Consider the following 12,641-nt stretch of genomic DNA (forward strand, 5'->3'; position numbering starts at 1 on the left):
GTTCCTTAACCTTAAGCTCTCTTATCACCTCCGAATCATTGCACAACACCCAATCCAGCGCAGCTAATCCCCTAGTGGGCCCAACGACAAACTGTTCTAAACAGCCATCCCTTAGACATTCTACAAATTCTCTTTCTTGAGATCCACTGCTGACCTGGTCTTCCCAATCCACTTTCAGGTTAAAATCCCCAGTGATTGTCATGACATTGCCCTTCTGATACACCTTTTCAATCTCCTGCTGTGATTTGTAATCCACATCCCGGCTGCTGCTTGGAGGCCTGTATACAACTGCCATTAGGGTCCTTTTACCTTTGCCATTTCTTAACTCAACACATAGAGACTCTACAAGTTCCGATCCTATATCATCCCTTTCTAATGAGTTAATATTATTTCTTATATACAGGGCCAAACCACCCCCTCCGCCTACTATCCTACCTTTCCGATAAATTGTATATCCTTGGACATTCAACAGCCATCCTTTAGCCAAGTTTCAGAGATGGCCAAAAATGTCATACTTGCCAATCTGTAGCTGAATTTCAAGATTGTCTATTTTATTCCTTATGTTGCGTGCATTCAAATATAACACTTACCGTCCAGCATTTGTTGCACCACACCTCTATTGCCCGGTAACTCATCCCACTGGCTGTGATTATGCCTCATCTCCTGCCTGCCCTTTCTGTTGCATGCTATCTTTAATTTAATGCCCTTCCCCTTCCTCAGCCTTATCACTCCGGTTCCCAACCCCCCTGCCAAATTAGTTTAAACCCTAACAGCTCTATTAAACCTGCCTTCTATGATATTGGACCCCTTTAGGTTCAGGTGTAACCCGTCCTTTTTGTACAGGTTTTATCTCCCCCCACACCCCTCCAGAAGAGACCGCAATGATCTGTCCCCTACACCAGTCTCTCAGCCAAGCATTAATATGCCTGATCATGCTCTTCTTGCGCTTGTTAGCACGTGGCACAGGCAGCAATCCTGAGATTACTACCCTGGTGGTCCTGCTTTTCCTACCCAACTCCCTGAATTCTCTCTTCAGGACCTCCTCCCTTTTTCTACCTATGTCTTTGGTATCAACATGTAAAGGAGACTGAGATTTTTCTAAAAATAAAAGCAACAAACACGGATTTTACTGCCTGAATTGGTTTTGAAAAGAAACTGGACCAGGAGAAGAAATTGTTTGGGAAGAAAGTTCTTTTAAAGAGTTGACACAGCCACAGTATTCTCAGTTTGCTGTACTATCATGCTTAAGTAACAACATTTTTAAAATAAAGACAAAATTAACTGAAAAGATCATATAATCCACCACAAGAATAAAAGCACAATGTCTCAGAAGTTTGCATTGATTTGGCATGCCACCAAAAATTTGCATAGTGGAGAGTACCCTGACAGGTTGCATCACAGCCTGGAATGGAAACACCAATGCCCTAGAATGGAAAAGCCTACAGAAAGTGGTGGAGACAGTCCAGTCCAACATAGCCAAACCCTCCCCACCACTGAGCATATCTACTAGGAGCAGTGTCGCAGTAAAGCAGTATACAACATCAAGGACCCCCATCATCCATGCTCTCTTCCCACTATTACCATCAGGCAGAAGGTACAGACCCACATTGCCATGTTCACAAACAGTTACTACACTACAACCATCAGGCTCCTCAACCAGTGAGATATAACTTCACTCACATCAACAATGAACTGATTGAACAACATACAGAATCACTTTCAAGGTCTCTTTCCAACTCACATTCTCAGTATTATTTATTTTTTCCCTTGCACAATGTCTTCTTTTGCTTGTTGGTTGTTTGTCAGTCTTTGTTGATGCATACTTTTCCCATAAATTCTATTGTATTTATTTGCCCGTAAATACCCACAAGAGCATGATCTCAAGGTTACATATATGTACTTTGATAATTAAATTACTTTGACTATAATTGTACAGAATGGTTATTTATGAGAATTATGAACCATGCACTGAATATCTTTTATTATCTCTGATAACATGATACACTGCATCCCAGATGGTAGTTCTCCCCAGAAAGGGAGTTGACATCATAATGAAAATCATTACTTTGACCATCAATTCAGCCATCAATTTATGTGATATAAAGCCAATGTACAAAAGGCATTGGAGAAAGATTCAGCCTAACATCTGGTGGTGTTGATATACTCACCTTTCCACATTAAGAGATGGGGAGGGTGCAGGGCTGCACTGTGCCAGGTCCGTAATGTCTGAAATAATTGGACCAGATGACAAAGTGCTGTCTGGTGCATAACAGTTGTTTCCTGGGAAGTTTGCACAAGTCTGCTGTAATCGAAAGCATAGACAAGGATAAAGAGGCTGTGGACACTGCCCCAGTCAGAATATAACATTTAGATCATAAGGCCATAAGATATAGGAGAAGAATTTGGCCATTCAGCCCATTCAGTTTGCTCTGCCATTTCAACATGGCTGATCTAATTTTCCTCTCAGCTCCAGTCTATCAACCTCTGCCTTAAATATAAATAATTTGTGTGACTCCCCTCCAATTTTGGGTATTTTCCTGATTTATGAACAAAATCAACTGTTAAAGTTGAACCAGTTTGCAACATATTGAAAGACTGTGGTTACAATTACTGATACAAGTAATAGATTTTCCTTAATTGTCATGGGCTGATTTGAACCCCCGACAGCTGGTCAATATTCCAGGCTCACACTGTTATACAGCCAGGGCTTTCCTCTTTGTAGCAATGGAGAATAAGAGAAGACTTGATAGACGAGTACAAGATGATAAGAAGCACGGCTAATATAAGGGGGTATAACTTTAAGATTTTGAGAGGAAAGTACAGGGGGTGGGGGGAATCTCAGAGATAAGTTTTTATTGTTTTTTTAAAAAAAACACAGTAAATGGATAGTGCATGGAACATGCTGCTAGGGGTGGTGGTAGAAGTAGATACATTAGGGACATTTAAAAGACTTTTATATAGTTATATGAATGATAGAAAGATGGAGGGCTATACGGAAGGGAAGGGTTAGATTGATCTTGGAGTAGGTTAAAGAGTCTGGAAAACATCACTGGCCAAAAGGCCTGGACTGTTCTAAGTTCTAATAATCAGTAACATACTTAAGAGTCCAATTCTGTCACCAGTTTGTGGAGTTTCATCAACTGACTGTGGACAATTATACATGTACGCTCAGCATGAAATCAATTAAATATTGACGAAGATGCTCCGCATGATTCCAGCACTTACTGTCAGTACCGTTGATTCTTGCAAGGGTTCCAATGAGAACTGGCGACTGTACTTTGGCATGGAATGCGCTGAACTACTGTCATTTAGCATTAGAGGCCTGGAAGAAAGAGAAAAACATATACTTTGAATACTTGATATTCAAAGATCACATGGACACACAAACATCCATTACCTTAGCAATCAACTCAAAACCAAATTAAAGATAAATATTAAAGATTAGCTTAGTCACACATACACCAAAACATCAATATAGTGAAATGGATTGTATGTGTCAACAACCAACATAGTTCAAGGTTGTGCTGGGGGCAGTCACCAAGTGTTGCCATGCTTCTGGCACCAGCACAACTTCTCCACAACCTCCTTTGAGGGAAGAAACTCTTATGGTCATAGGGAGAACATACAAACTCCTTCAAGACAATGGCAGGAATTGAACCAAAATCTTACAGCTGGCATTGTAAAAAATTACGATGACCACTACACAACTTGACACCACACATCAAATTCAAACATCTTGTGCTCGTTGACTTAACCGCAACAAAAGTTTTTAAACTAAACTTAAAAATCTCTCTCTGCGTATCGACTTTGAATATGGAAGAGGAGATTTAAAAAAAAAGATGAAATAGCATTGGGTTATAGTTAGAGTGAGGTTGACAATAATCCACCCATAAACCTTTGCTGACAGTCAATTAGCAAATCTGTACCTCAATTTACCTGCCGGGGAAGCGTGGAAACAGGACAATAACATTGAATAGCATTTAGAAAGACACATGAAAAGGCAGGGAATGGAGGAATATAGACCACTTGCAGGCAGACTAGATCACTTTAAATTAGCATCATGGTCAGCACAGACATTATGGGACAAAGGTCTGTTCCCATGCCATACTGTTATAAGTTCTGATTTCATTAACCCAGCTTTTCTCCAAAACCACAGGAGGTTTTGCAGATGCTGGAAATCCACAGCAACATACACATGTTATGACATATACTGGTGATATTAAAACTGATTCTGAAATGTGGAAGAATTCAGCAGGCCATACAGCATCTATAGAAATGAATAAACTGTCAGGATTGGAAAGGAAAGGGGAAAGGCAGCAGAATAAGGTGGTGGTGGGATGGGGGGTGTGGAAGGAATTCTAGCAGGAAGGTGATGTTAACGCAGAGGGCCAGATAAGATATACCCCAGGTTACTATGAGAAATGAGGGAAGAGACTACCTTACTTTTGGCAATGACCTTTGCGTCCTCACTGGAGTGTTAGCAGATAATTGGAGAGTGGCAAATGTTATTCCTTTGTTCAGGAAAGGGAGTAGGGATAATAATGGGAACTATAGGCCAATGAGTCTTAATTAGTGGTGAACGGAGAAGATTCTTTCAGATAGGATTTATGGAGTATTTGGAGAAGCATAGTCTCTTTATGGATAGTCAAATGGCTTTGTGAGGGGCAATCATCCTTCACAAAACTGATTAAATTCTTTGAGGAGGTAACAGAGCAAAATGATGAAAGTAGAGCAGTGCATATGGTGTATATGGACCAATGGTGTTCCGAAGGCATCTATTCTGGGTCCCCTGTTCTTTGTGAATTTTATAAATAACTTGGATTGGGAAGGGGAAGGTTGGGTCAGTAAACTTGCAGATGGCATGAAGGTTAGTGGAGTTTTGGATAGTTGGTGGGAAGGTTATTGTAATTATAACAGGGCATTGATTGGATACACAGCTGGGCTGAGAAGTGGTAGGAGGAGCTCAGTACCTGAAAAGTGTGAAGTGATTCATTTTGAAAGGCCAGATTTGAAGGCAGAATACAGGATTAAAGGCAGGATTCTTGGTAGTTTGGAGGAACAGAGGGATCTTAGAGCCCATATCTGTAGATACTTCAAAGCTGCCGCACAAATTGATAGGGTTGTTACGAAGCGGTATGGTGTGTTGCCCTTCAATGAAATGGAGTTCAAGTGCTGTTGCAGCTCCATTAAACCCTAGTTAGAACTCACTTGGAACATTGTGTTCAGTTCTGGTTGCTTCATTATAGGGTGGATGTGGAAGTTTCAGAGTGTGCAAAGGAGGTTTATCAGGATGCTGCCTGAATTAGAGATCAGGTCTTATGAGGATAGGTTGAGCAAGATAATAGGGGTTTTCTCTTTGGAGTGATGGAAGATGAGAGCTGACTTGATGGAGGTGTACAAGATAAGAAGCATTGATCAACTGGACAGTAGGGCATTTTTCCCAGGGCAGAAATGGATAATATGAGAGAGCATAATTTAAGGTGACCAGAGGAAAGCAAATGGGGGGGGGGGGGGGGAGTGGTGGTTGTCAGCAGTTAAGTATTTTTTATAATCACAGAGAGTGGTGGGTATATGGAATGTCTTGCCAGAGGCAGATACATTAGGGACAGTGAAAAACTTAGGCACATGGATGACAGAAAAATGAAGGGTTAGAATGATCTTAAGAGTAGGTGACATTGACAACATCAGGGACCGAATAGCCTATACTGTGCTGTAATGTTCTGTATCCTTAAACCCTTCCACTATATGTACCTTTGCAAGTACTTCTTAAATGATGATTGTACCTGCTTCAACCACTTCCTAGCTACTAGGCAAAGGGATGATGGAACTGATGTATGCCACAAACTGAGGGAAATCCAACAAGCCATAAATCACTTCAGCAAAACATCAGGAACAACCTGATGTAACAGAGGAGGTTAGCAGCTGCAAACGAGCAATGCATTTCTACTGACAGGTTAGATCACCGCCTAGCAAGGAGACACCAATGCACAGGACTGAGGGCAAAACTGTAGAGGGTTGCAAACTCAGTCAACTCCACCATGGGACTAGTCTCCTCACCATCAAGGCTATCCTTAACTGGTGGCATCCATCATGAAGAACCCTCATGGTTTTAGGAACTGTTAATTTATAGTAACTTTTACATTCTGCACTCTACTGTTGCTGTAAAACAACAAACTTCACTGCATATGTTAGTGATCATTCTGTGGAGGCTTGTGTTGTTTCAGAAACTGTGTGTATATGTTTCTCTACTGGAATCAACAAGTTTCTACATTACCATACGCTTCAAATACATACTGTACATAGACATCACTGAAAGATACCCAACAACTGCAGCAGGGCTTGAATGGCATTATCTCCTACAAAGTGAAACCAAGTGACAAGGCTTCACTCTCAGATGAGTTCAATGCCTTTTATGCTCACTTTGACCGTCAAAAATTCGAGGAGCCAACATGTACTCCCACAGTTTCCAGTGCCCTGTAATTTTAGTCCCAAGGCTGATGTGAGAGCATCCTTCATGAAGGTGAACCCATGGAAAAAATCCAGCCAGATGAGATACCTAGCCAAATAGTAAAGACCTGTGTTGATTAACTGGCTGGAGTATTCACCTATATCTTTAACCGCTCACTTTGGCAGTCTGAGTTACCCTCATGCTTCAAGCAGTCTCCAATTATACTGGTACTATGAACATGGTATCCTGCCTCAATGGCTATCAACCAGTAGCACTTACATCCACTGTGATTAAGTGCTTTGAGAGGTCGGTAATGAAACATATCAACTTCTGCCCAAGAAGTGACTTGGATCCACTCCAATTTGCCTACCATCACAACAGTTCCACAGCAGATGCCATTTCACTGGCTGTTCACTCAACCCCGGTACATCTGTACGGCAAAGATGCATTCATCAGAATGCTAATTATTGACTACTGCTCAGCATTCAAAACCATCACCCCCTAAAAACTAATCAATAAGCTTCATGACTTTGGCCTTGATATCTCCTTGAGAGATTGATTAACAAAATTTCCTTACTTGCAGACCTTAGTTAGTTCTGCTTGGCAACAGCAACTGCTCCATAATCTCCAACAGCATAGGAGCTCCCCAAGGCCGTGTGCTTATCCCTCTGCTTTATTCGCTTTAAACTTATGACAGTTGGCTAAGCTCAGTTCCAATGCCATATTTAAGTTTGCTGACGACAGCACTAACATAGGCCGAATCAAAGGTGATGAAGGATCAGCACAAAGGAGGGAGATTGAAAATCTGGCTGAGTGGTGCCACAACGGCAACTTCTCACGCAAGAGAAATCTGCAGATGCTGGAAATCCGAGCAACACACACAAAATGCTAGAGGAACTCAGCAGGTCAGGCAGCATCTATGGAAAGAAGTACGTTGACACTTCAGCCTGAAAATTTGACTGCACTTTTCTCCATAGATGCCACCTGGCCTGCTCTGTTCCTCTAGCATTTTGTATCTGAACTTTTCACTCAATGTCATAGAAAACCTACAACACAATACAGGCCCTTCGGCCCACAATGCGTGCTGAACATGTACTTACTTACCTTAGAAATTACCTCAGCTTACCCATAGCCCCCTATTTTTCTAAGCTCCGAGTACCTATCCAAGAGTCTCTTAAAAGACCCTATCGTATTAGCCATTTCAGCCCTGGGAAAAAGCCTCTGACTATCCACATGATCAATGCCTCTCATCATCTTATACACCTCTATCAGGTCACCTCTCATCCTCCATCACTCCAAGGAGAAAAGGCCGAGTTCACTCAACCTATTCTCATAAGGCATGCTCCCCAATCCAGGCAACATCCTTGTAAATCTCCTTTGCACTCTTTCTATAGTTTCCACAACCTTCCTGTGATGAGGCAACCAGAACTGAGCACAGCACTCCAAGTAGGGTATTGATCCAAGTGGGAATACTCCAAGTGACCAAGGAATTGATTATTGACTGAAACTGGAGGTCCATAGGCCAATCCTCATTGGAGGATCAGAGACGAAGAAGGTCTTTGGTATTATTGTATCAGAGGATCTGTCCTGACTCAAGCATGTAAGTACTATTTCAGGGAAAGCATGGCAATACCTCTACTTTCTTAGAAGATTGTGAAGATTCAAAATCAGAATTATTATCACTGGCATGTGACATGAAACTTATTAACTTAGCAGCAATTCAATGCAATACATAATATAGAAGAAAAAATAATAAGTAAATCAATTACAGTATTCGTGTATTGAATAGATTAAAAATCATGCAAAAATCAGAAATACTGTATATTAAAAAAAAGTGAAGTAGTGTCCAAGGATTCAATGTTCATTTAGGAATCAGATGGCAGAGGGGAAGAAGCTGTTCCTGAAACGTTGAGTGTGTGCCTTTAGGCTTCTGTACCTCCTACTTGATTGTAACAGTGAGAAAAGGGCTTGCCCTGGGTACTTTGTAGGCTAGTACCCAAGATGCCATCAGGAAGGTGCCTCAGGATTCGCCACCAGGTTCAGACTCTTGAACCAGAAGGGATAACTGCACTCACCCCTTCATTGAGCTGTTCCCACAACCCATTATCTCACTTTCAAGAATTCTTCATCTGATGTTCTCGACATTTATTGCTTATTTATTCTTACTTATTTTTCTTCTTTTTGTATTTCCACAGTTTGTTGTCCTTTGCACTTTGTTTGTCCATCCTGTTGGGGCGGTCTCTCAATAAGTCCATTGTCTTTCTTTTATTTACTGTGATTACCCACAGGAAAATTAACCTCAGGGTTGTATATAGAGACATATATGTACTTTGACAATAAATTTACTTTGAACTTTTAATTCAAATGTTGGTAGACTATCACTCTGAAGAAAACATGGCAGTGCCTTTACTTTCTACATCACTCCCTACAGTATCATTGCTGTTCTGCGGCAAAACTAGAGAGACCCCCTTCTGACATTCACAACCTGTGGCAAACAAGTTAATTTTATTTTTATTTCGGAGTATAGCATGAAACAGTCCCTTCCAGCCCAACGAGCTGCACCACTCAACAACCCACTTGTTTAACCCCAGCCTAATCATAGGACAATTTACAATGACCTATTAATCTACTAACAGGTATGTATTTGGACTGTGGGAGGAAACTGAAGCACCTGGAGGAAACTCACGTGCACACAGGAAGAATATACAAATTTTCATACAGAGGATACCAGAATTGAACTCTGAACCCTGACGCCCTGACCTGTAATAGTGTTGTGCTAACTGCTATGCTCCTGTGGCACCCCAATGCGTCAATACAGCTTTCCATTAATAATTATAGTGCTGTCCACACAATGAACAAAAGACATTAATTTCATTCTTGTCACAAAATGCTACCAATATATTATTCGTTTATTATTGTTGCATGTATTGTGGAACAGTGAAAACCTGTTGGAGCTCAGACTCACATTTTCCTCTTCATGCCAATGACTCTGTTGGACTGCACAAGTGAAATCAGAAACTGAATTAGCTGCAAAAGAAAAAAAATTAAAAAGTTACAATTCTGTGTAAAAGCAAGCACCAATCCAAATTATAGCCATTCTGTGCCATCAAACGGATCCCTTCTTAGTCCCAGACTGAAAGAATCCTGTTCCTTACATAGACCCATCTCCACCTATAAATCCAATCGCACATTTTCCTTCAGGTCATGGCTCTCCACACAGTTGTTTGGTGAACTCGGTGCAAACGTGAAGTTGGACTGATTTATGACTACGGAGCACCCACCTCCTCTGGGAAAATAAAATCATCCAGTGCTATTCCATACCCATTTGATCATAATTTATTTCTTTAGAGATACAGAGTGGAACAGGCCCCACTGGCTTTTCAAGTTCTGCCACCAACAACACACCGATTTAACACTAGCTCAATCACGGGGCAATTTACAATGACCAATTAACCTACTAATGAATAAGTCTTCAGATTGTGGGAGGAAACTGGAGTACATGGAGGGAACACACACATTCCACGGGAGGACATACAAACTTATTACAGAGGATGCCGGGATTCAACTCCGAAGTCCAACACCCCAAGCTGTAATAGAATCTCGCTAACTGCTATGCTACCATAATTCATCAGCACTTTGCTCAGTTGGCTCACCCTGGTAACTAACCCACTTACAACCAGCTTACCACGTTGGGTAACTGAATAATCAATGCAAAGGTTGTACAGCAATAAGGGCGTGACAACTACTGCTGTAATCTGGCCTACTGTGGCACACTCACCCATCATAGTCACTTTGTCCCATCAAAAAGACCCCTTTTCTCAGTCCCAGACACTCCACTGCCTACACAAGACCTCACAGGGTGGGATACCTCCAAACTAACCTTTCTTGTAAGGCAAAATCCCCCAAACAGTTGTCTTCTCCCAAACGTCATGCCATGCAAACTAGCAAGTCCATTAAACTGACTGCATAATTCTCTGTGGGTCCAACCCTCCTGCCATTGCAACCCACGCACCACCCCAACCCAAAGATTTAAAGATAGGAGTGGAAGGTGAACCTGCGCCACACACCCTCAGCTCAGCTGAAGTCACAGGACAGCCGCCTTGATAATGGAGAGTCCGTTGGGAAGTGCCATTAGCAACATAGTCTAAAAATTAGAAATTTCACACATTAATCAAAAAGATGTCAGCTGATCAGCTAATGCTTTTATTCATTTTTGGGATGTGGGAGTCACTGTCATGGCCAGCATTTACTGCCTGGTCCCTCAATTCCCCTTCAAGGTGTTGGTGGTAAGCCACCTCCCCTGAACCATATCACATGAATTATCATGAATTTCGGTAAGGAGACCCAGTAACCATGAAGGAACAATAAGTAATATACAACTTTGTGGGGACTTGCAGGTCACTTGCCCGCTGTTTTGTAAGCATCTAGTTGATTTCAGTGGAATTGAGGAAGACTGGGCAAATCATTCTGTAGATGCAAGTAATGCTGGAAGTCAATGTTAAGGACAGAGATTGCCAATTAAACAGGCTACTTTATCCTGTGCAGTGCCAGGCTTCAGTGCTCCTGGTGTGGCACGCTGAGGAAAATGGATAAAAAGGGTGCAGAAGGTTCATTTGTTTATAGTATTGAAAACCATGCAATTCAAACAAATGGCTGACTATTAAACTGATCACCTTTTCCAATATCACAGTTATAAAGCTTAATCCCAAGGTTAAAAGTGCTAATGAAATTACCCAGCAGATCTTTCAGAACAAGGTACTGGTCCCATGACTTCAGGCAGCTTGTTCAATACATTGTCATTGTTGTAAATGTAAGTAATTTGGTCTTAAATATGAAACTACCAACCTATTATCCATTTGATGGAGTACACCCCATATTTGAAACCGAAACAACCATAATGCAATTTTCCATAAACACACCAACCTCTGCTAGGTTATCTTCCTGGTAAATACTGCAACACCTTTTCTATCCCACCCCAAGAGGAAGTAACTCACCTCTCAAATTCAACTGATCTAATATTCCACATTGCTACACATTAAACTGGCTAATCTCAGAGATAATCCCATCTACCTAATACTGACCGACTCGTCTGAACCAGATATTGCCAAACAACCACTGTCATGAAAAGAAGTGTGCCTTATTGTAATGGACCTCCATCTTACTTACCTGGCATCCACAGCCACAAATACGGATAAGAAAGTCAGTTTCAGACTTTACAGTAATTGCCTACTTCTCCAAAGTGCTAAGAAAAGGCTCTCCTACCAGATTTTCATCAGAATCTTCACCCAAACACTGAACAGTTCTTTTGCATTGTTTGTTTGTCTGTCTTGATGCATGCATTTTTAAATTTAAAGATACAGCACAGAATAGGCCCTTCCAGCATCTTGAGCCACATTGCCCAATAACCGCTGATAACCCCTGATTAACTCTAACCCAATCATGGGAAATTTACTATGATCAATTAACCTATCCGCTACGCCTTTGGACTGTGGGGGGAAACTGGAAAACATGAGGAAAAGTCATGCATTCCTTGGGAGGATGCACAAACTCCTTACTGAGGATGCTGGATATAAACTCCAAATTCTGACGCCCTGTGCTGTAATGGCATCACAGTAACTGCTACGTTGCCATTGAGTAGGTTCATTGATTCTATTGTGTTTCTTTGTATTTACTATGAATTTCCTCCAGAAAATGAATTTCAGTGTTGTCTATGGTGACATATATGTACTTTGATAATAAATTTACTTTGAACATTGACATTATATTTTTAGCAGCTCATGAGATTAAAGACTCAGAATCAGAATTATCATCATTGGCATATGACATGAATATGTTAACTTGGCAGCAGCAGTTCAATACATAATCTAGCAGAGAAAAAGATAAAAAAATAATAAATAAACAAGTAAATCAATTACATATATTGAATAGATTTTTAAAAAATGTGCAAAAACAGAAATACTGTATATAAAATAAAGTGAGATACTGTCCAAAGATTCAAAGTCCATTCAGGAATCGGATCGCAGAGGGGAAGAAGCTGTTCCTGAATTGCTGAGTGTGTGTCTTCAGGCTTCTGTATCTCCTACCTGATGGTAACAGTGAGAAAAGGGCATGTCCTGGGTGCTGGAGGTTCCTAATAATGAATGCTGCCTTTCTGAAGATGGATGAAGATTCGCTCCCTAAAGATGTCCTGGAT

The 12,641-nt window shown here is 41.1% G+C and overlaps 1 protein-coding gene across 8 annotated transcripts in view; it reads right to left on the reverse strand.

Moving 5' to 3' along the window:
• The window catches only part of hsf1 (heat shock transcription factor 1), a 182,372-nt gene that overhangs the window by 76,089 nt on the left and 93,642 nt on the right, over positions 1 to 12,641 (reverse strand). For 7 of the 8 annotated variants that reach the window (XM_059971625.1, XM_059971624.1, XM_059971619.1 and 4 more), the window contains exons 6-8: positions 9,414 to 9,475; positions 3,226 to 3,322; positions 2,169 to 2,302 (exon numbers count right to left, since the gene is read on the reverse strand). In XM_059971625.1, coding sequence (XP_059827608.1) covers positions 2,169 to 2,302; positions 3,226 to 3,322; positions 9,414 to 9,475 — 293 coding nt within the window. The remainder of the gene's footprint in view (positions 1 to 2,168; positions 2,303 to 3,225; positions 3,323 to 9,413; positions 9,476 to 12,641) is intronic. The other variant, XM_059971620.1, reaches the window with a different exon arrangement.

Source organism: Hypanus sabinus, chromosome 6, assembly GCF_030144855.1.
Source record: "Hypanus sabinus isolate sHypSab1 chromosome 6, sHypSab1.hap1, whole genome shotgun sequence".
NCBI classification, from domain to species: Eukaryota; Metazoa; Chordata; class Chondrichthyes; order Myliobatiformes; family Dasyatidae; genus Hypanus; species Hypanus sabinus.